This window comes from Sciurus carolinensis, chromosome 7, assembly GCF_902686445.1.
Source record: "Sciurus carolinensis chromosome 7, mSciCar1.2, whole genome shotgun sequence".
NCBI classification, from domain to species: Eukaryota; Metazoa; Chordata; class Mammalia; order Rodentia; family Sciuridae; genus Sciurus; species Sciurus carolinensis.
The window spans coordinates 124,014,180-124,036,906 of record NC_062219.1 but is presented as its reverse complement, the minus strand read 5'-3'; the positions used below and the strand labels follow the sequence as shown (position 1 = coordinate 124,036,906).

The 22,727-nt window shown below is 44.8% G+C and overlaps 5 protein-coding genes and 1 pseudogene across 12 annotated transcripts in view; 3 read left to right on the top strand and 3 right to left on the bottom strand.

Annotated features, from left to right (window-relative positions):
* The window catches only part of Mrps18b (mitochondrial ribosomal protein S18B), a 7,377-nt gene extending 6,626 nt beyond the window's left edge, over positions 1 to 751 (top strand). For both annotated transcript variants that reach the window (XM_047558244.1, XM_047558243.1), the window contains one exon: positions 200 to 751. In XM_047558244.1, coding sequence (XP_047414200.1) covers positions 200 to 495 — 296 coding nt within the window. In that variant the 3' untranslated portion in view covers positions 496 to 751. The remainder of the gene's footprint in view (positions 1 to 199) is intronic.
* The window catches only part of Ppp1r10 (protein phosphatase 1 regulatory subunit 10), a 42,006-nt gene extending 23,675 nt beyond the window's left edge, over positions 1 to 18,331 (bottom strand). Inside the window, exon 1 of the mRNA XM_047558232.1 lies at positions 18,310 to 18,331. The gene's annotated coding sequence lies outside the window, so the exon portion shown is untranslated. The remainder of the gene's footprint in view (positions 1 to 18,309) is intronic.
* The window catches only part of LOC124988612 (uncharacterized protein C12orf31 homolog), a 20,888-nt pseudogene extending 2,271 nt beyond the window's left edge, over positions 1 to 18,617 (bottom strand).
* On the top strand, positions 1,221 to 17,881 carry Atat1 (alpha tubulin acetyltransferase 1). 7 transcript variants are annotated; one of them, XM_047558234.1, is made up of 13 exons: positions 1,221 to 1,365; positions 1,831 to 1,891; positions 2,006 to 2,097; positions 2,221 to 2,281; positions 2,405 to 2,518; positions 2,932 to 3,033; positions 11,494 to 11,539; positions 11,652 to 11,720; positions 13,355 to 13,426; positions 13,599 to 13,842; positions 16,725 to 16,804; positions 16,896 to 16,938; positions 17,295 to 17,881. In XM_047558234.1, exons 1-13 carry the CDS (start codon positions 1,259 to 1,261, stop codon positions 17,467 to 17,469), a joined length of 1,266 nt encoding a protein of 421 aa, XP_047414190.1. In that variant the 5' UTR covers positions 1,221 to 1,258; the 3' UTR covers positions 17,470 to 17,881. The 7 variants fall into 7 exon arrangements, with proteins under 7 accessions (XP_047414190.1, XP_047414193.1, XP_047414192.1 ...); XM_047558238.1 differs by lacking the exon at positions 1,221 to 1,365 and adding an exon at positions 1,372 to 1,647; XM_047558237.1 differs by lacking the exon at positions 2,932 to 3,033.
* On the top strand, positions 17,931 to 22,560 carry C7H6orf136 (chromosome 7 C6orf136 homolog). The gene is made up of 6 exons (XM_047558242.1): positions 17,931 to 18,134; positions 19,678 to 20,079; positions 20,363 to 20,451; positions 20,718 to 20,918; positions 21,748 to 21,817; positions 21,897 to 22,560. Exons 1-6 carry the CDS (start codon positions 18,063 to 18,065, stop codon positions 22,008 to 22,010), a joined length of 948 nt encoding a protein of 315 aa, XP_047414198.1. The 5' UTR covers positions 17,931 to 18,062; the 3' UTR covers positions 22,011 to 22,560.
* The window catches only part of Dhx16 (DEAH-box helicase 16), a 15,263-nt gene continuing 14,770 nt past the window's right edge, over positions 22,235 to 22,727 (bottom strand). Inside the window, exon 20 of the mRNA XM_047558231.1 lies at positions 22,235 to 22,461. Within this exon, the coding sequence (XP_047414187.1) occupies positions 22,333 to 22,461 (129 nt within the window). The 3' untranslated portion in view covers positions 22,235 to 22,332. The remainder of the gene's footprint in view (positions 22,462 to 22,727) is intronic.

The window sequence follows — 22,727 nt, the reverse complement described above, 5'->3', positions numbered from 1 at the left end:
ACATAAACCTGGTGTTGGGAAGTCTGCACAGCTTTGCAGTCAAGTGCCCAGATAGTATGTCATCCCTCATTTGCCACCTTGGCCATTTGATTTTGTACAGTATACAACATACATAAACGTATCCAGTGACTGACAAGTTCCTCCCTAATTTTCTTTTTCTTTCTTTCTTTTTTTTTTTTTTTTTTTTTAAATCCTTTAGGTCTCCTCAGTTACCACATTCCTCAGGTGGAACCCCGGGACCTTGACTTCAGTACCTCTCATGGAGCTGTGACTTCTACACCACCAGCCCCTACCCTAGTTTCAGGTGACCCTTGGTACCCATGGTACAGCTGGAAGCAACCACCAGAAAGAGAACTGTCACGCCTTCGCCGGCTCTATCAGGGCAATCTCCTAGAAGAAAGTGGCCCCCCACCTGAGTCAATGCCAGAGGTGCCTCTGGCACCACCAACTGAAGCCTCCTCCACTGAGCAGACCAGCCCCCAGAATTCTCCATAAGATTTACAAACTGAGGAGGGAACCTGAGGGATTAGGAGGTAGTGCCTAGGATTATATGACGGTATGTGACCCTGTTTTGTGACCATTGGCAGACCCAGGAGTTGTTGAAAGGGATAAACCTGTCTGAGAGTGAGGAAGGGCAGTACAGACTGAATGGGAAACCCCCCCAGCCCTATACATTGTAGAGGGGCTCAACCGTTGTTTCAGACTTCTGCAAACTCAGCTTTTCCACAATAAAGCTGTATTTCTGTCTCCAGCTTGCTTTGTGATGAATGCCATTGAGGGCAGGGTAATCCCGTGGCTTTTACTTATTTCCTATAAGAACTCGGATGCTGCTGTTGGGAGGGAAGTGGTCAAGTTTAGCTTGGCTCTGCTGGGACCAGAAATGGTAGGGATAGGCATTCCAACCGTGCTGCTATGATGGTCCCCACCCCTCCTCACAGATGGTGTTAACATCATTCCCAGCTGTTCACTAAAGGGCGAAAGGGGCGTTGAGAGTGACAAACTAGGCCAAGGACTAATGCATTACCGTGGCACCGTGGCGGTGGGGGAGTGGCGTTGCTAAGGGGACAGCTGGTGTAAGTGAAAAACGCGAGTCTCCAGGCAGGCTGCCAAGACTTGGGGAGTGGGTGGGACGACCCCCGCCAGAGGACCGGTTCAGGCCCCACCCAGCTGCTCCTGGAAATGGAAGACCCTGAGGGCGGTGCAGCAAAGGGTCGGAAGTGACGTCGTAAGGGGCGGGTCCGGCCGCGCACAATGGGCCATGGAGTTCCCGTTCGATGTGGACGCGCTGCTCCCGGAGCGGATCACGGTGCTGGACCAACACCTGCGGCCCCCGGCCCGCCGACCCGGAACCACAACGCCGGCCCGGTGACATATGAAACCCGCCCTATGGCCTTTCTTTCCCGGTTCCTCTCCAAACCTGCTTCAGGCACCACGCCCCCTTCTCACTGACTAGTGGCCACTCCTTTTGATGTCTGGGACCAGCCTTTGGGTGACCTTTGACTTGCAACCTAATGCGGTTGATTAGTGCTTGGATCTGTGAACTTTCACCCCTCGGCCCAAAGTAGTCCCTGCCAAAGCCTGTGGTAGACCCGCCCTTCCTGCTGTCCCATAGTAACCTGAAGGGAGGAGGGAGTAACACCTTGAAAGGTGTGACTGAAGTTTGATTTCCAGAGGGGTTAGGTTGGAAACCAGATTGTAAGACGTCCAGACAAAGGCAGAGATCCCTAAGTGTTGAGTCTGGGTTGGAATTGTGGCCCAGATTCCCAATAGAGACTGCCCAGAACCCTCTAATTCAGTGAATATCTGACTCTTTGTCTCCTCTCTCTCTAGTGTTGATCTGCAGCAGCAAATTATGACCATTGTAGATGAATTGGGCAAGGCATCTGCCAAGGTACCGGGGAGTCTTTCAATGGAGTAGAGTGGACCTCTGTAGGCATGGTTGATAAGGGAGGCCTGGGTCCCTTAAAAGGAACTTGCAGTAAGTCTGTTTTCATCTTTTTGGCAGGCCCAAAATCTTCCTGCTCCTATTACCAGTGCATCAAGGATGCAGAGTAACCGCCATGTTATTTATGTGCTCAAAGACACATCAGCCCGACAGTGAGTGTCAGATTCTTACATTCTATACTTAATTCCTTCCTGTCTCAGCCCTTCCCCATTCTTTGACTCTACTACTTCCATGCAGCTGCTGCTGGCTTGTTAATTATTTTCCTCATCCTACAGGGCTGGGAAAGGAGCCATTATTGGTTTCCTTAAAGTTGGATACAAGAAGCTCTTTGTACTGGTAAGTGTTATTGAAAACAGAATATTTGTATGCCTTGGTTCCAGAGAACAAAAGTGCTGGTGGTTGTTCGGGCAGCAAAGATGCCTGGATCTTCAAAGATATTTATTGTTCTTTATTTCTCAGGATGATCGTGAGGCTCACAATGAGGTAGAACCACTCTGCATCCTGGACTTCTACATTCACGAGTCACTGCAACGTCATGGCCATGGGCGAGAACTCTTCCAGCATATGTTGCAGGTATCATTCTGTGTGTGTGTTCATGTTTGGTACTAGAGACTGAACCCAGAGGTGCTTTACCACTGAGTCACATTCCCAGCCCTTTTTATTTTTTATTTGGAGACAGGGTCTGGCTAATTTCCTTAGGGCTTTGCTAAATTGCTAAGGCGGGCTTTGAACTTGTGATCCTCCTGCTTCAGCCTTCTAAGTTGCTGGGATTACAGGCTGTGCCACAGCACCCAGCCTCACTTTCTTTACCAGTTCATCCAAAGTAGAGATCAATAGTTTCTTTGCCCTGAGCCCTTCCACCTGCCTTGCTTCTCCCCTTCACTGCAATGTTCCCATATCTGCCTACTCCTTTCCAAGGCTCCTAAGTTCCTGTTGGCATGTTTTGCCCTTACCTCCTCCTACCTCAAGCCTCCTATTCCATGCAGAAGGAGAGAGTTGAACCACACCAACTGGCCATTGACCGACCCTCACAGAAGCTGCTGAAGTTCCTGAATAAGCACTACAACCTGGAGACCACAGTACCACAGGTTAGAGGTTTAGAAGGTAGATCCCCACTGAACAATTCCATTGAATTTATTTATTTGGGACAAAGAAGTGGCACCTTCTAAGAGCTCTTTGTTCCCCACCATATAGGAGTATTTTATAATGCTAACCTCTTTCTTTTGCTACCATTTGCAGTCATTTCATCCTCCTGTATTTAGATTCTTTACCTAAACCTCATTTCACCCTCAGCTCAGCTCATTTCCACCTCCTTGGTTTCACACTGGCCAACTCAGATTTTAATTAAGGTTTAGCAAAGGTCCAGAATGATATATATTCTCTGTCCTCAGGGAGCTTTGGTCAAATAAGGGGAAGGTGATCTTGTGTATAAATAAGTGTAGAAATAAATGAATAATGTTATTCATTCATTCAGCAAATATTTATCGAGTGCTTGACGCTGCTGTGGGCATTAGGAATATTCTACTCAGTGAAACAGACAAAAGTCCCTGTCGAGCCCTTGTGGAGCTTATATTCTAGTCAGGGAGATGGACAAACATAAACAAGAAAAATCTATACTGCAGTTAATAATAAATGCTCTGGAAGAATTAGGGCAAATAGACTTGGGAGTGCCACTGTTGGGAGGGGATTTGGGATTGCAGGTTCAAACAAATAATCAGAAAAGACCTCAATGAGAAGTTATTGTTTGAACAAAAACTTAAAAGACAGTGGGTATCTGGAGGGTCAATATCCAATACAGACAGAATGGCCAGCACAAAGGCCATGAGGTGGGAATATGCCTGAAAGAACAGCATGAGTGAGGGGGAATACAGTATAAGATGAGATCTGAGAGGTAATGGAAAAGGAAGGATATTTAGGGCCTTACGAGTCACTGCAGATACTTTGATATTTACTCAAAGTGAAAAACGAGGATTTTGGCTATAATTTTTTTGGCAGGGACAGGAGGGAAGGGATAATGTCACACTGGTTGCTACAAGCAGGCAGTAGAGGAGCAAGGGTAGAAGCAAGTAGACTAGGATTGTTAGGAAAGTGAGAATCCTGATGAAAAGTGGTGGTGGCTTAGATCAAGGTGGCAGCATTAGAGATGGTAAGGAGTTGTCAAAGTTTATATGTTTTGAAGGTAAAGCAAGTAAGATTTCCTGATAGACTGGATGCAGAGATAGTGGGGCATTGAGGTAGACTCCAAAGCCTGAGCAGTTGGAAGAATGAAGTTGCATTAATGGATCATCTTTGGGAGAAATACTGGGAGTCTATTTTAGTATGTTAGTTGGAAATGTCAATTGGATACTTCCTTGGAGATACCCTATGGAAGAGGTTTGGGATAGATCGTTATCAGCATATATGTGGTATTTAAAGCAATGAGACAGGATGAAACCACCAAAGGGAGAGTAAGTAAAACAAGGATATGAGTGCTCTTGGGTGCTCTTTAAGAAGTTAGGGGGAGGGGCTTGCCTCGCATGTGTGAGGCATTGGGTTTGATCCTCAGCACTGCATTTAAATAAATGAATAAAGATCCATCAACAACCAAAAAAAAGATGTTAGGGAGAAACCAGAACTTAGAAGTCAAGTGTGATGGGGCATGCTTATAATCCCAGCAACTCAGGAGGCTGAAAGCAGGAGGATCACAAGTTCGAGGCCAGTCTGGGCAACTTAGAGAGACCCTGTCTCAAAAAATAAAAAGGCATGTTGGGAATTTAGCTCAGTTGGTAGAGTGCTTGCCTCACATGCACAAGGCCCTGGGTTTAATCCCCAGCACCACAAAAATAAAATAAATAAGTAAGTAAGTAAGTAAATAAAAAGGACTTGGGATATAGCTCAGTGGTAGAGTGTTTACCTACATGGACGAGGTCCCAACTAATCTCCAGTAACACACACACTCACACACACTAAAAGAAAACAACAACAACAACATGGGAGAGTAAGGATCAGAAGAAAGGACCAGCAGATATAACCAAGATAGTAGTGAAGGAGATTAAAGCTTAAAAGTGAGATAACTTGGAAGGTAAGTGAAGAGTGTTTCTGGGAAGAAGGGAAGGTTTTCTGAGTAAAATGCTGCTGATCATTGCGCTGAGAAGAGGTCTCAGAAGTGACTGCTAGATTTAGCTGCCTTTGATCACTAGTGATTCTTATGAGCTGTTTATCACAATAGTAGGTGAAGATCTAGATGGACAGGGTTTGGAAATAGAGAAGCTAGGAACTGGAGACAGCAAGAATGGCCACTCTTAAATGCTACTTTAAGGCCTGGGAGTTTAGGTCAGTGCGAGTGCTTAAGTTCTACTTTAAGGAGAAAGGTAGAGCAATAGCTAGAGGAGAAAGTGAATCAAAAGAGAATTGGTTCTTTTTTGATGGAAGAATTGAGTATAAGAATCAGTATAGAGACAATTTGATGATGTGAGAGTAAGTGGGAAGAATTGCTGAAGCAATTTTGGTGAGTGGGTAAGAGGGGTTGGGATTTGTTTGACAAGTAACCCTTGGATAGGAGTGTGGACAGTTCATCCAAGGTAACATAAATTGCTACACATGAGTAGAGGCAAAGCCTGAGGACACTGGTAGTGAGTGCTATCTTAGAGTAGTAGTTGGGTAAAGAAAGGCTTAATTTAAGCTTAATTCCCCCACCCCCAAGTACTGGGATTGAATCCAGGGGTACTTAACCACCGAGCTATATCCCCCAGTTCTTTTTATTTTTTAATTTTGAGACAAGGTTTCAAAGTTTTCTAAGTTGTTTAGGGCCTCAGTAACTTAGTGAGGCTGGCTTTGAACTTGTTATCCTCCTGCCTTAGCCTCCAAGTCTCTGGGTTCTGAATTTTAAAAGGCAGTTGTTTATCAGGTTAGAAAAGGAGGCAGGTTAAAGTGCATTCCATATAGAATAACCAGCAAGAGCAGAGGCAGAGGTATTAAACCACCTTGTAAGAGTGCAAGCAGTGTGGTGTGACTGGAGTGCTAGGTGTGTGCTTGCTGGGAGAGGATAAGGATGGGTTGGTAAACGAGAGAGCAAGGTAAAGGCAACACATAGGGTGTACTTAGAAAGTCCTCCTACAGTGTGTTTCTCCATTAAGAGCAGTAGAAGGAACACAGTATTTAACATCAAACACCTTAGTCATTCAACATATAATACCAGAGCAGTTGTAGAGTATAAATAATAATATTAACATTTCCTGAGCTCTATGTGAAATCTTCCTGCATCATCCCAGTGGAACCTTCTACATCTCTTTCAGGTAGGTGCTGTTACTGACTCCATTTTCTGTTTATATAAATCAGTGACTTGACCAAATTCACACAGTTAATAAGTGGGAGAGGTCCAAGTTTGAATCCATAGAGTACTCTTTGATTTTTTTGAGACAGGGTCTTGCTATGTTGCCTAGGGTGGTTCCAAACTCTAAGGCTCAAGTGATCTTCCTCCCTCAGCCTCCTGAGTTGCTGGGAGGAGTCTCGCTCCTCCGTAGTCCACTCTTTGTTGTTGTTTCTTTATGTGGTACTAGTGATTGAACCCAGGGTCTTGCACATATTAGGCAAGTGCTTTACCACTGAGCTACATCCTCAGCCCTTCTTTTTTTTTTTTTTTTAAATTTTGAGACAGGGTCTCACTTAGTTGCCCAGCTGGCCTTGAATTTGTGATTGTCCTGCCTCAGCCTCTCAAGCATCTGGGATTACAGGTGTGTGCTACCGCACCTAATTTATAACCCACTCTTAATGACTATACTGTATTCTTGGCTAAAACACCATAGCTAAAATCACAAGTCTCAAGGTTAGCCCTGCCAGTAGTAGCTGTGTGATATTGAGGAAGCCATGTCTCCAATTTTTTTTTTTTCCTTTTTTTCTACTCATCACATTATTCAATTGTGACTCCAGGCCAAATATAGTGGCCTATGCCTGTAATCCCAGTACTCAGAGGCTGAGGCAGGAAGATCACAAATTCAAGGGCAGCCTGGGTAACTTAGCAAGACCCTCTGTAACTCAGTGAAACCTTCAACAACTTGGCAAGACCAGATCTCAAAATAAAAATGAAAAGGACTGTGAATGTAGCTCAATGGTAAAGTGCCTGTAAATTCAATCCCCAGTAATCCCCCTAAAAAATTAAAACTAAAAATATTAATATTAGGGGTGTAACTCACTCAGTGGTAGATATTTGCCTAGCATGTACAAGGCTCTGGGTTCAATCCCAGTATTGTCAAAAAAGAAAAAAATAGTGATTCCAAGTACTGTTGTGAAGACCACATTGAATGTGATAATGAAATAACTCTGAAATGAACAGCTACTAGTTTGTCAGATGGGCACATGTCTTGCTTTAACTAACTCTACCCATTTGAACTCTGCTGAATTCTTGATTTTTCTTAGTGTTTGTGTACTTAATTCTGTGCACTTTAATTCCATTAACCTGGTTCCTGGTAGAACTTAAAAGCTGATTCTGGGTTTTTTGTTTGGTTTGATTTGGTACCCGGGATTGAACCCAGTGGTGCTTAACCACTGAGCCACATCCCCAGCCCTTTTATTTTATACTTTATTTAGACACAGGGTTTCTCTAAGTTGCTTTAAGGCCTCACTAAGTTGTTGAAGCTGGCTTTGAACTCTTGATCCTCCTGCTTCAGCTTCCCTAATTCCTGGGACTACAGGCATGTACCAACATGCCTTTGTTTTATTTTTGAGATAAATTTTACCATTTTAAAGTATAGATTTTTGACATAATCACAATATTGGGGAATTATATCTACCATCTAATTCCAGAGCATTTCCATCACTTAAAAAGAAACACCAAGCCAGGAGCAGTGGCACACACCTGGAAACTTCAGCAACTGGGGCAAGAGAATTGCAAGTTCAAGGCCAGCCTGGCAACTTAGACTCTGTCTCAAAATATTCTAAATAAATCAATAAAAAGGACTGGGGACGTTAGCTCATAGATTGTTTGCTGCCAAGCACAAGCAAACCCATGAGTTCAATTCCTAACAACACAAAAAATAAAGACATTCTTTCTTTATATTTAAAAAGAAAGAAACCCCATACCTATTAAGTAGTTACCCTTATTCCCCTTCCTTCTGTCCTTGGCAATAATCTATTGCTGTTTGGATTTGCTTATTTTGGGTATTTCATATACAGAGAATCACATAATCATAAACTATGTGGCCTTTGGTTGTATCTGGCTTCTTTCACTTGGCATGTTTTCAGGGTTCACCCAAGTTGTAGCATGTAGCAGTACTTCATTCCTTCTTAAGGCTGAATAACATTCCATTGTATGGATATGGCACATTTTGTTTTGTTTTATTTTATCTTGTAGTACTTGGGATTGAACCCAAGGCCTCACACATGCGAGACAAACATTTTGCCACAGATACACCTCCCCAGCCCATTTTAAAAAATATATATATATATAAAAAAATATATATATATATATATATGTATATATATATATTTTTTAAGTTGTTGATGGACCTTTATTTTATTTATTTTATTTTTATGTGGTGCTGAGAATTGAACCCAGTGCCTCACACATGCTAGGCAAGTGCTGTATCACTGAACTACAACCCCAGCCTCTTCCCCAGACCTTTTTATTTTTCATTTTGAGAAAGGGTCTCACTAACTTGCCCAGGGTGGTCTCAAACTTGCCATCCTTTTGGCTTAGCCTTTTGAGTTGCTGGGACTACAGTAATGTGCTACCATACCTGGCAATGTCCCACATTTGGTTTATTGTATTTATCCAAGTGTTAGATGTATGACTGCTTCTATTTTTTGTCTATAAATAAAACTGATGTTAACATTCATGTACAAAATTTTGTTTGGGGACTGGGGAGATAGCTCAGTCAGTAGAGTGCTTGCCCTGTAAGCACAAGGCCCTGGGTTCGAGCCCCAGCACCAAAAAAAAGAAAAAAAAAAAAAGATTTTGTTTGTACATTTTTTTAAGTCTTCTTGAATTGCTAGGCAATATGGTAATTAACTTTTGAGAACTGACAAGCTTTTGATGGCAGCACCATCTTAATTAATCCCTAAGCAATGTAGGAGTCACATTCTTGTCAACTTTTGTTATTTTCTTTTGGTTATTGTTGTTGTTTTCTGTAAGTAGCAGCCATTCTGGTGGATATGAAGTGGTATCTCTTTGTGGGGTTGTTGTTTTTCTGTTTTTTATTTTTGGTGGTAGTAGAGGTTGAACTCTTGGCCTCTTGCATGCTAGACAAGTGTTCTACCACTGAGCCACATCCCCAACCCTTTTTATTTTTTGAGACAGGATCTCACTAAGTTCAAGGCTGGCCTTGAATTTGTGATCCTCCTACTTCAGCCTGCCTGAGAAGCTGGAATTATAGGCATATGCCACCAAGCCTGGCCTCTCTGTGGTTTTGATTTGTATTTCTCTAATGATTACTGATGTTGAGCATTTATTTTTTTTTAATTTTTGAGCAGCTTTTTTTGTACTGGGGATTGAATCCAGGGGTGCTTAACCCCAGCCTTCTTACTCATTTATTTATTTTGTTAAGACAGGGTCTCACTAAGTTACTTAGGGCCTTGCTAATTTGCTGAGGCTGGCCTTGAAATCGCAACCCTCCTGCCATAGCCTTCTGAGTAACTGGGATTACAGGTGTGCACCACCATGTCCAGCTTCACTACCCATTTGTATATCTTTGGAGAAATGTTTATGAAGATGTTTTATCTGTTTTTAAATTATGTTGTTTGTTGGTTAAGTTGTAAGAGTTTTTTAAATATATTCTAGATATGACAACTGTATCAGTGTATGATTTACAAAATTTTTTCCCATTCTGAAGATTTCTATTCCTTTTTTTAAGTTTTTTTGTTGTTATCGAAGGACATTTATTTATTTATTTATTTATTTATTTATTTATAGTGCTGAGACTCTTAGTGCCTCACACATGCTAGGCAAGCCCTCTACCACTGAGCTGCAACCCAAGCCTTGTCTATTCCCTTTTTTGACAGTGAAGTATAACATTTTAAATTTTATAAAGTCAAATTTATCTGCTTTTTTCGTTGTTACTTCTGATTTTGGTGTCATCTTTAAGAAACTGTTGCCTGAGGTGGGCACAGTAGCACATGCCTGTAATCCCAGTGACTGAGGAGATTGAGGTAAGAGATCATAAATTTAGCAAGACCCTCTCTTAAAAAAATAAAATAAAAAGGATTGGGGATATAGCTCAGCGGAAGAATATCCCCCAGTTTAATCCCCTGTACTGATGATACAATGGGGGGGAGCTGTTAGAAGACACTCTTGCCTGGAATTGAGGGTATAACTCAATGGCAGTGTGTGCTTAGTAAGTGCAAGGACTTGGGTTGAATCCCTAGCATCAAAAAAAAAAAAAAAAAAAAAAAAAAAAAAAAAAAAAACTTGTTCAATCCAAGATACCAAAGATTTTTCTCCTGCTTCTTGCTTTCCTCTAACAGTTTCATAGTTTTGGGCTGGGGTTGTAGCTCAATGGTAGAGTGCTTGCCTCGCATGTGTGAGGCACTGGGTCCGATCCTCAACACCACTTAAAAATAAATAAATAAAGATATTGTGTCTATCTACAACTAAAACAAAACAAAACCAAAAAAAAAAAAAAGTTTGATGGTTTTAGCTTTATTTTTCCCCTTGAGATGGTGTCTTATCGCTGGGTCAACCTTGAATTCAGGATTCTACCAGTTCAGTCTCCTGAAAAGCTGGTATTACAGGCATGTGTCACCACCACGTCTGGCAATAGTTACATCTTTTACATTTAGGTCTTTGACCCAATTTGAGGTCAAAATGGAATGAGACAGAGGTCCCAATTTATAATATTGAATGTGGGATGTTCAGTTGTCCAAGCACTAATTGTTGAAAAGACTGTTCATTCCCTGTAGAATGATCTTGGCACTTTTGTTGAAAATTAGTTGCCCCTAGACACATGAGTTTATTTCTGAACTCTCAGTTCCATTCTGTTGATTGATTGGTCTGTCCTTGTGCCACACAACACTGTTTTGTGTGTTTTTAGTACTCTTCTACCACACTGGGGTGCTTTTTTGTTGTTGTTTATTTGTACTGGGAATTTAATCCAGGAGTACTTAACTACTCAGCTACATCCCAGCCCTTTTTCTTTTTTATTCTGAGACAGGGTCTCACTAAGTTGCTTAGGGCCTCTATAAGATGCTGAGGCTGTCTTTGACCTTGTCATCCTCCTGCCTCAGCCTCCCACACCACTGGGATTACAGGCATGCACTACTGCCTCTGGCACCATATTATTTTGATTCCTATAGTTTTGAAGTTAAGTCTTCCAGTTTTATCCTTTTTCAACATTGTTTGACTATTCGAGGTTATTTGCAGTTCCACATGAGCTTTAGGATCAGCTTGTTGGTGTCTGGAGTTTTTGGTATGTGTGTGTGGGGGGTATGTGTTAAATATTTTCTTGGGGTCCAGGTTTTTGATCTGTCACTAAGGATAAGAAATCTGGCTTTTGTACTTCCACTGTGGTTTTTCTGACACAGGCTTTGTAATGTGCTTAGTGGCTGAATGGACAAATATACTTTGCTTCATCTTCTAGGTGAACAACTTTGTGATCTTTGAAGGCTTCTTTGCCCATCAGCATCGTAAGTTTTCTCATCTTGTGTTGTCATGTAGTTGGGGCAAGGGGAAGGAAATAGGTGGGATCTTGGTCCCACTGGCCCCCACTTAGGGGCACCACCACTTCCTTCCTCACAGGGCCCCCTGCTCCCTCTCCAAGGGCAACTCGACACTCTCGTGCTGCTGCAGCTGACCCCACGCCTGCTGGTAAAGCCTGCATCAAATGTGTGGAACTGTAGCACAGTGATGGCTAGTCACTCTAGAAGCTCTAGGAGGACAGTGCTTTCTGTGGGCAATTTTTGAAAATTCTAAAGCAACCCATGTCTCCAGCACTCATCCTTGTTTTCCTTTATCCTCATCAGAGCTCAGTGCATTTTATATTTGGCAGAATTTTTTTTTTTATTCTAGGGATTAAAACCAGGGTCTTGTGAATGCTAAGCATTAGCTCTCACAGACTACACACCTAGCCCCATACCTGACAAGATTCGTAACTAAGCAAGCCCATTCAGAGCCTGTTTGACAGTTTATATGAGTGGAGCCACTTGCCAGCTCAGATTCATCAAAATAGACCAGAGTCATATTCCTTTGTTAACCCCTCAGGCTTCTATCAGCCAGGGAGGGACAGGCAAGTGCAGCTATTTCCAGTTGTAGAAGAGTGATATGAATGGTCCAAAATTTAGAGATTAGTTTCAGAAGACAATGTCAAGAATTTATGACATTACAGCCAAATAATGAAATAGACCTGGAGAGACCACACCTACAGTGCTGTCCAGTTTTTCTATCCCATCCTCATATACATACACACAGCCTACCAGCCTGAGCCCCATTCTCCCTCTCCCTCAGCACATCCTCAAGAACAGTGTAGCTCTCACTAGCTGTGCAGTGCTTGCTAGCACAAGATGGGCCTCCTTCCTGGGTGATCTTGTAGCTAGCTCCCACCTTCCTCTGTGACCAGGAAAGGAAAGAATGACCACCCAAAGAATAGTCTGTTGCCCATTATTAGTGTCTACCAGCATCAGGCCCTGATATCTGTGACTCACTTTGGTTTACAGGGTTTGCTTCCCCCATGCAGTTCCCACTGATCCACAGGCACTAAGGGCATGAGAACCAATAGGGAGGTTAATGATGAAAATCCCCAGAAGAGGGCACTGTGGATAAAGCTTGAGAGAAGTAGCGGTCTCTCATCTGCCAGTCATGGAGAACCTCTTAAGAGCAGGGAAGGGAGAGCTTTCGCCACTGTGTTAGCTCCCATTTACTCTGATAATTCCTTTTTGGATACCTACGTTTCCTCTTCATCTTTTTTTTTTTTTTTTTTTTTTTTTAACCTAATAAAACTTCAATCTCTCCACATCTTTTTGCACAGGAAGGGGAGGTCCTGTCCCACCCCACTCTCCCCCGACCTCTCCAGAGCAATTCCCAATTAACCAAGGGCTTTGTCCATCTCATCTAGAGGAACCCAGGGTCCTCGCTGGCCCAGCTGGGACCATTCCACTGCCCCAGAAACCCAGGGGGGCCTGACAGCACCCATGGACAGTAAGAGCTCACCTCCTCATGGCCACCCTTTTCCTGCATCTCCCAGGCCCCCAGTCTCCCCTTGGGTCTTCTCCCTTAACTCTGTGTTTGGCCTGTTCCTTCTGGCTCTCCCCAAAAATGCTCCAGCATTCCCCCCAAATTCCCTTTGGTGTGCTGGCTTTGCCATAGCACGGCTTCTGTGATGGCATTCCCAGGAGGAACTGTGGTATTAGGGAGTAGAGGTTTGGGGTTCTGGGGGCAGTGGTGGGGAGAAGAGTACAAAATACATCTCCTAATGCTTCCCTTACCTTTGTCCCCTCTACCACCAGCTCCAGCAAGGAAGCTGCCACCCAAGAGAGCAGAGGGAGATATTAAGCCATATTCCTCTAGTGACCGAGAATGTAAGAGGGTTTGGGTAGGGTGGCTTGGCCTGGGGACCTTAACGTGTCGGAAAAGGGTGCTCGGGGACCCAGGGGAAGGGTGATTCTAAGACTCTGATTTCTTTTTCTACCCAATCTTTGCTATTGTGACTCTTCTCTTTTTCTTTGTTCATTTTTCCCTTACCTCCCCCAGTTCTGAAGGTAGCTGTGGAGCCTCCTTGGCCTCTAAACAGGGCCCCTCGCCGCGCCACACCTCCAGCCCACCCACCACCCCGCTCCAGCAGCTTAGGAAACTCGCCAGAACGGGGCCCCCTCCGCCCCTTTGTGCCAGAGCAGGAACTGCTACGGTCCCTGCGCCTCTGCCCACCCCACCCTACTGCCCGTCTTCTACTGGCCACTGACCCAGGGGGCAGCCCAGCACAGCGTCGCCGCACCAGGTAATAGGACTTGGAGGATTAGAGAGCCTCAAGAATGTCAAAGAGGAACTTAGAAGTGGCAAAGGGTAATTTGAATCTATCAGAGATGTGGATTAGGGTGTCCTGAAACTTATGGGTAGATAGAGGAGTCCCAAAACCTTTGAAGAAACATATTGAAAAATATTTGTGGAAGTGATCTAGAAAAAAGTTTGAGTACAAAGTACATCTCCTAATGCTTCCCTTACCTTTATTGGTCTTTATTTGGAGCCTAGGGACCCCAGTTGTTTGTTTTTTTGTTTTAGATATTGATAGACCTTTATTTTTATTCATTTAGTTATATGTGGTGCTGAGAATTGAACCCAGTACCTCACACATGCTAGGCAAGTGCTCTACCACTGAGTCACAACCCCAGCACCAGGGACCCTAGTTTTAATGTGAAAGTTTTGTGGAAGGGTGGGAAGAATCCAGAGATCCATTGGGTTGGGGGACCACGCCTTAAAAGACTGGGGAAATCTTAGTTTAACACTTGCTGGAGATGAGCAGTATACTTAGCACATTTTGTGAACCCTTCCTAGCATGCAAGTAGTGGGCATTTCCTTTATTTCTCTCGTTGGCTCTCTTTTCACTTCTGACTTCTATTTTTCTCTCTCCCCCATTTTTCCTCTCCCTTCTTCCTGTTCATAACATTCCTCCATAGCTCCCTTCCCCGCTCTGATGAGAGTCGATACTGACAGTCACCCCTTTCCCTCCCTGGGAGATCTGGGGTAGGCAGAGACCCCTCTTCCTGAGAACTTCAGACTCACTCTTCCATTGCATCCTCCAGGACCCAGTGGAAACATGGGATTCCCTCTTCCCCTTTCTTAGACAACTGGGTTGTCAGAGTCCCAAATGGCTTACTCCTTTGTAGCTTTTCTTACCACAATTGCTCTCCCAACTTGGCCTGAACACTCCCAGATAGCCAGACCCCTGAGTGGGTGGCTCATACTAAGTAATTGAACTTTGTGTGTGTGTATGGTGCTGGGGATTGAACCCAGGACCTCACACATGCTAGGCAAGCACTCTACCAACTGAGCTATATCCCTAGTTCATACTGATTACTTAGAGAAGCACACTCTTGCTTGCCATTAGACTCTAGACCACCATGGAAGGTCCAGGAGCCTCCTCTGCCAGGGAAAACTGTTTAAGGAGTCCTGTCCATGGAATAATCCCATATTCCCTCCCCAGTGTCCAGTGGTGGTTCTAATACTGCTTTGTGCCGCCTACTACACAAAATGTGACACTTGTCCTTTCAGCCTGTTCATGCTAGCCAGGGTGCAAGCTCAGCTTCAGAGCAGTCCAATTAGTAGGACAGGGACTCACCGGCTCCCCAGTGGGGTTCAACTCAATGTTGCCAAACTTAATTTCCACGTTTTGTGTATGTAGCAGGGAACCCCCAAACTGGTGTTGCTTTGGGGTTTCTAAAGAAGTTTCACGGATGCCACTGCTTCCTTCAGATCCAGATTCTCTGAGGGAGTTTGTTTCTGGGCAGTAGATCCCAGCAAGCAACCTGAGGTCACTTTTAGTTATGTTCTGAAGATAAGTCTGGGTCTCAAGGATTTGATCCTGGAATCCCCTCTCCCATCGTCCCTCCCTGGTAGCGATGCTGATACACCTCTGTCTTGTGAGATTGTCTTGAGATGAGGTGGAGGGCCACTCTTCCGTTGTCCTTCCTCTTTTCTTCCCTCTTAGCAAGACCCTCCTTCCCTGCTCCATGCATGGGGTACAGATAGACCCTCCCCCTCTCCACCCTCTGAAAGTGTGGTAGATCAGGTACTTCTACTGTGTTCCCTCAAAGCCTTGGGAGCAGGATCTCCCTTTGTCCCCACTCACCCTCCCTTTTCTTCTCCTTCTGTGTTGTCTGAATAAAGTGTGAATTCCTTTGTGTTTTCTAAATTGACCTTCTCAATGAAAACAAAACAAAACAAAAAAACCTACACAAGAAAGAAACAACTTAAGGTGTCAGCCTCGTTTTTTGTGTCACCCCTTATTTTCCTGGGGTCCCAGGACCTCTGTCCCTTTCATCCTCTTCACCTCTGAGATTGGTAGATCTTCCTCCAGGAAGAAATCAGAGCTCCCCTTCTAGGATTTTGGCATGTATCCCTCTGCATCTTCTTTTGCTGATTCTCTCCTTCCAAGCTGTTTTTCCTCTCATGGAGTCATTGGATCCCTCTGTGTGAGCTTCTATATCCATTCCCTATTCCCTCCAGCTCTCCCCAGTGACTTCTGCCCTTCACTTTGGCCAGCCCTTGTAGAGATGTCAAGATTTATCAATATCTTGGGATCCACTAATTATCTCCCCACTGTTCCCTGGGTTCCTTTTACCATGCTGTGATTTCTTGTAAACCCTTTACCCACTAATACCTTGAATCTCTTTCAAGTCAAGCTGTTACCTCCATTTAGAGTTCAGTACAGTCTGTTATCCTGTTCCAAAGGTTTCCTTCCTTTTCCTCCTAAATTTGGCCTTGTCACTCCCTATTTCCTTTTCATCTGAGGTGTCTTATACTTAAGGTAGCCATATTTTTCAAACCAAACATCAGGGTATGTGGTCCAGTAAATTCTTTTTTGCTTATATGTGAATCTGCTCTTATGACATGATTTGGGTAGCTTTAGCCATACATTTCATGCATAACCCCAACTAGAAAAAAAAAACAGCAACAAATCAGGATTGATCCAGAAAACCATGGGTTGTAAATTGAGCTCCCTCCCCCTTTCTGGAGCACATCTTAGATTAAAACCCCTTAGAAATGATAACCCCTCCTCTTTGTTCTTGTGTTATTCCTCTTACTCCTTTCCTCTGATCCCTCCATACCCACTCATCTTTCATCCTGTAGCCTTTTCCCCATCATCTCCCATTTCTTCTACAGGGGAACTCCCCCAGGGCTGGTAGCCCAAAGCTGCTGCTACAGCCGCCATGGGGGGCTGAATTCCTCATCCCCCAATACAGGTAAGTATACATTCCTTCTATCCTCAAATCAAGTAGGTCACATCCACTATCTACTCCAGCTGTCGCATGCACATGCCTGGTATTTTCACAGGCAACCAAGAATCGAACCAGGCAGAACAGGAAACAGAGATTAGGTGAGGTGTAAACCCCTCCCCTAACAGTTCCCACCACCTTCTGATTCTCTTCTGAAGATTTTTACTCAGCTATTTCCTGTTCCTAAATTTTACTCCTATGAACTGGACATCAGCTCCTCCCACAAATCCTTCTTACTAACATCCTACAAGCCTCTCTCCTCATAGGTTCAACTCTGGTGCTTCCCTTTAGTCTGAGGAATTTTAAGTTGGATATAGTACTAATGGTTCCAGCCTCATACCCACTATCTGTCCTCCTCTATATTAAAATCTGCCACCTTTGAGACTTTGAGGAATCTGTACTTGTAATTCCCACTTTGGTGCCTCTATAACACACTCTCCATCTCCTCACTCACCAGGTCTGCCAGTGAGGAACAGGTCTTGTCACAGGATGGGTCTGGGGAGGAACCCACACACACAGTTCCTCCACAGGCCCAAGCTCCACCAGCCCAGTCCTGGACAGTGGGTGGGGACATGTTCAACGCCAGGTTCATTCGAAACCTGCAAGAACGTCGCAGCACCAGGCCTTGGTGACCACGGCCCTTTTTCATACTTTCAAAGTCAGTATTATTTCTTCCTCACTGCAGGAGTCAGCCAAAGCCCAGCCCTCGTAATGGATGTTTTCATTCATTCACTCATTCATTCAACAGGCTTTCCTATCAGCTCCAGATCATTTGTATCTTATTTTTAACCAAAGTAATAAAAGTATTTATTTTATCACGAGCTATTCAAAACCTTGATCATCATTATTCTATATGCTCCCCTTGTTCCCTGTCCCCACTTTTTCCATTTCATCCGGTTCAGCCGCATCCTCGCGCAGCTTTTTGCCCAAGTGCCACAGGCATTGTACAAACAGTCCTGAGTCGCTGACTTGCTGCGCAAGCGCTCTAGGGTAGCTTCGGTCTGGCGAGCGCAGGCGCACTTAACGGCGGACCGAGCGCAGCTGCTTCCCTGGAGCCTGCAGTGCGCAAGCGCGCAACATCTCCGTTTCCCTCCCCTCAGCCCTTGCCCCCCCCCCCCGCCCCTTTCCCCTTCACGAAGCCGGCTCTGGGGCACGCTCACCCCTGTGAGGAGGCCGGAGACTGGAGGCTGGACTTGGGAGGTGTCCTTTCCGCTCCCGGAAGATCATGTACCACCCCAGTCGGGGGGCGGCCCGGCGTCTCGGCCCCTGCCTCCGCGCCTACCAGGCTCGACCCCAGGTGAGAGCAGAAGAGAGACGGGAGGGGAGGAGAGGGGGGCGGGGAGAGACCCTTCTCAGAACCGGTGCGTGGGGCGGAGCGCGCGCCGGGTTCCGCGCAGGCGCGGCAGGCGCCCCCTTTCACCTGTACCTGGTGGCCTGTGAAGGGGTCTGGGGTTGCGGGGATGGGTAAGCACCTGTGAACGACTGATGTCGGAGCATGTTGGTTCTGTCCTGTCTGAGGGCGGACAGGCGTGGTCGAGGTCCACAGGCAGCCTGGAGCGACAGCGTTGCGCCCAAGACTCCTTGATTACCTGTGCCTGGAGGTGATTTGAAGGACGGGGCAGAGACGCTCGAATCCCGCGGCGCCGCCCGGGAGTTCCCCACCCCGGACCAGAACCGTAGGCCGTTCTGTGCAGCCCGCACATCCTGCATCTAGACAGTGGTCCCGGCAGGAAGGCCGACCCGGTGGGCCCGATTCGGGCCTCTGTGCACTGGCAGGCAATATGGCCACGCCCCCAGCAGAGACGCGCCTCTGGGACACTCCCGGACTGAGAGGCCCGCGTGGCCCACCCGTCCGCGGAGGAGTAAACCCCCAGGGAATTCCTTGGAAGTCGAAAAATTCAGGTCAGGCCTGAGTGGGTGAACTCCCATCCTCGCAGTTTCGACGTAAACCGGGAGAATGAAGTTCAGCCTTTACTAGTCTGCTGGAGATGTTTATGCCATTTAGCGGGACCAGAAATGATAATAGCTTCCATTTACGTTCTACTGTACATGTCACAAAGTTTTATTTACAGTCATTATCTCATAAAACCCAGTAAGGCATAGTCCTTCTTTATAAGAAACCGAGGTATAGGGATGAGAGTGTCTACACAATAGAATGGGAACTCGGATTCCTAGATTCAGTTGGATGTCCTTTTCCCTTTACTACATTTACTTGGCACATTAAATCATGAAGATGTCTTGTAGACTACCTCATTTCTTCCACAGTACAGTAAAACCTATTATTCATTCATTTACCAAATATGTATTCTCATGATTCTTACTATAAGAGAAATGAAACTGGCCCCCCAGTGTTGGAATCTTTTTTTTTTGGGGGGTGGGGGGCAAGGAGTACTGGGGATTGAACCCAGGGTCGCTTAACCACTGAACCACATCCCTATCCCTTTTTTGTATTTTATTTAGAAACCAGCTCTCATTTTTATTTTATTTAGATGCAGGGTCTTGCTGAGTTGCTTAGGGCCTGGCTAAATTGCTGAGGCTGGCTCTGAACTCATGATCCTCCTGCCTCAATCTCTCAAACTGCTAGGATTATAGGCATGCAACAGGGCACCTAGCCAGTGTTGGAATATTAATGTAAAGGCATTTGCTAATATTTGAGGGAGGTACTTGTACCTGTGGCACATGAAACTGTTTCCTCCCATTTTCAGTATAGATAGAAGTGAATCAGTTCCTTTTTTCTTTTAGCAATTCCCATCTCTTCTGTCAGGAGTAGTAGGTGGGGCTGGAGCCTGTTTATGAGGCAACTGGATTCTTACATTTTCCCTTTTGTTCTGTCTCCTTAGGACCAGATTTCTCCTCGGACTCTGCCATTCCCACCCCTCTGGCCCCACTCCACAACCACCACTTCCCCATCATCTCCTCTTCTATGGTCCCCCCCACCCCCACATCCTCCCTCCCGGCCTGCCCCCAGGCCTTCCCCACTACCTCTTCCGCAGATCCAGGCCCTAAAATCACCATGGGTAGTTCTCCCTCCAGGAAATGGGGAGGAGGGACCAGGACCAGAGTTGCACAGCCGCTGCCTAGATGGGCTTAGGAGCCTTTTTGAGGGACCTCCCTGCCCATATCCTGGGGCTTTGACACCTTTCCAAGCCCCTGGAACTGCCCATCCTTCCCCTGCCACCCCATCAGGAGATCCTAGTATGGAGGAACACCTTGCTGTCATGTATGAGAGACTGAAACAAGAGGTAAGGCAGTCCAAGAGTGGTCGTCATCTGTAGTGGGAAAGAATATAGGTAATCCTTAGAAATAGGGTAGTCAATTGGATTCTTAGAACCATCAGGCGGGCCTAGACCTGTGCAGTGAACATCTTCCCAAGGAAAAAGATGCTCCTTCATCGGGATTAAGGGAGGTCATATGTGGGAAGAGATGATCTTTCACTCGAGGGGGTAAGAAGGCCCTAAAAATAGAAAACTGAGAAACTGGTTCATCTTTATTTTCTACTGAGTTCATATCTCTTCTTCCACCTAGCTTCCCAACCTCTTCCTTCACTCCCATGACTATACTCTCTATTCATCTGATGTGGAATTCATCAATGAGATTCTGAGCATACGAACCAAGTGAGAATTGGGGCATGGGTAAAGGCTGGGGAGGGAAGAGGATCTAATGCTATACACTTGACTCTTTTTACTTCCTAAAGATCATAGATTGAGTAGAGTGCTTGCCTTGTAAGCACAAGGCCCTGAGTTCGATCCCTAGCACAAAAAAAAAAAAAAAAAAAAGATCCTAGATTGCTTCTCACAAGTGTTTGCCATTCCTGTGACAGAAGCCAGTTTGTTTTTCTGACTGTCATTATGAGATTTCTCGCCCATCATTTTTTTCACAGGGGCCGGACATGGTACATTTTGTCACTGACCCTTTGCCGCTTCCTGGCTTGGAACTATTTTGCACAACTTCGGTTGGAGGTTCTACAGCTGACCCGCCACCCTGAGAATTGGACTCTACAAGCCCGCTGGAGACTCATAGGACTTCCCATTCATATGCTCTTTTTGCGTTTCTATAAGCGTGACAAAGAGGAGCTTTACCGGTAAGTAAGAGAAATGGAAAGAATTCACTATAATCAGTTCTTTATCTTACCTTTTAAGACTCTTTATCTGGTCTTCCAATCCTTGGCCTGCCCTCACTTGACCATGGACTGCTTGAGGGATCTGTTTTATTCTGTAACAAAAACAATTAGGACTTTGAATATATTAAGAAACCTTTGGGCCAGGCACAGTGGCACACACCTGTAATCCCAGAAACTCAGGAGGCTGAGGTAGGAGCATTGTGAGTTCAAAGCCAGCCTCAGCAACTTAGCAAGGCCCTAAGCAACTCAGTGAGACCCTGTGTCTTAATAAAATACAAAAAGAGCTCAGAATGTGGCTCAGTGGTTGTGTCCCTCAGCACAATTTAGTATCAACTTCTGATACTTAAAAAAAAAAAAAAAAAAAAAGGAAACAAACCACTGAACTTCAATTTCTTCAGGTATCATTATCTGGTATATAGTATAGGTACTCACTTATTGAACAAATGAAAATTCCTGTCTTCCAAACTGACCTTCACCACCTGGTTAAGTACCTGGTAAATTTCTGGCTGGTAGACTCACGAGAAATTATTAGGCTTAGCCTTTAATATAATCTAACAGTTTCCAAACTTGGCTACACATTGGAATTACCTAAGGATCTTTTGATATTGGTGCCAGACAGTTCAATTTAATTGCTCAGGGTGCAACCTTAGCTTTGCAATTTCTAAAAGTTCCCTCAGGTGATCTCTAATACATAGTAAAATTTAGTAACTCCTCATTTAAACAAATGCTTGAGTTAAGCTTTGGGACCAGTCACCTTCTCCCTCAGTAAGCCTCTCTCCCCCATCCCCAGGACCTACGATGCCTATTCCACATTTTACCTGAATTCCAGTGGCCTCATTTGTCGACATCACCTAGACAAGGTGAGTCTTGGGGCTGACTGAGGTAAAAGGAACATTTGTGTGCCCCCTCTCCAACTGGCATTAACCTTTCTCTCTGCAGCTGATGCCTTCACACTCACCTTCAACACCTGTGAAGAAGCTGCTGGTGGGAGCCCTGGTGGCCCTGGGGCTGTCAGAACCAGAACCCAGTATACACGTGTGTTCTAAGGTCTGAGCCAGGAACTGGGATGGAAGCAGCACTGAAGACTTTGCTACGCACAAGAGAAGGAGGTGGAAGTGGCCAAGAATTTTGAGCCAGCTGCTTCTCCTTTTCTCTCCTTCTTTTCCATCTCATGCTGTGTAAAGCTGCTGTGTAATTTAACTTGTAAATAATAAAGTAACAATATGGGATGGAATTTCAAGTTACTTTCTCTGGACTCCAAAAGTTTCCACAAAGACTTATTGCAAAAATAATTTTATTTGACAGATATTAAATAATATATGGAAATATAAGGAAAAGGAGGAGCTGGTGTCAGGTTCCATTTGTGTCCTTTTCTCTACCCTAGCTCTTCTCGTGTCTTGCCTATTTTTTTGGGCATTTTCTTAGCATGGGGATCTTCCAGCTCTTTGGCCTTATAATAATGGGGAGCCACTTCCAGAAGCCAGCTGCTCTCAATCTCCAATACCTAGAATAAAGAGAAAATATCAGTAGGTTTCCCTTCTATCCAATCAGGAATCTTAAGTGTATGTAGTCAAAAAATGTTCTTTTACCTTTTTTTGCAGTGGGGAGGTCTTTTTTTTTTTTTTTTTTTTTTTTTTAAGAGCTTTTATAGTTATACATGTAGTTGGGTTCATCCTAACTCATATGTACACTGAATTCAATTTCAGTTCATGATCCCCACCTCTTTCCCTTTTGACTAAAGAGCTAGAGGAAAAGGCACCTGGCTCTATT

Bases quoted from the DNA above. Each gene is read 5' to 3' on its own strand.
- C7H6orf136 (XM_047558242.1), top strand. From the start codon at position 18,063: ATGTACCACCCCAGTCGGGGGGCGGCCCGGCGTCTCGGCCCCTGCCTC. The intron at 20,080-20,362 runs GTAAGGCAGTCC...TCTTCCACCTAG, and splicing joins ATGAGAGACTGAAACAAGAG to CTTCCCAACCTCTTCCTTCA. The intron at 21,818-21,896 runs GTGAGTCTTGGG...TTCTCTCTGCAG, and splicing joins GTCGACATCACCTAGACAAG to CTGATGCCTTCACACTCACC.
- Atat1 (XM_047558234.1), top strand. From the start codon at position 1,259: ATGGAGTTCCCGTTCGATGTGGACGCGCTGCTCCCGGAGCGGATCACG. The intron at 2,098-2,220 runs GTGAGTGTCAGA...CTCATCCTACAG, and splicing joins AAAGACACATCAGCCCGACA to GGCTGGGAAAGGAGCCATTA. The intron at 11,540-11,651 runs GTAAGTTTTCTC...CCTTCCTCACAG, and splicing joins CTTCTTTGCCCATCAGCATC to GGCCCCCTGCTCCCTCTCCA.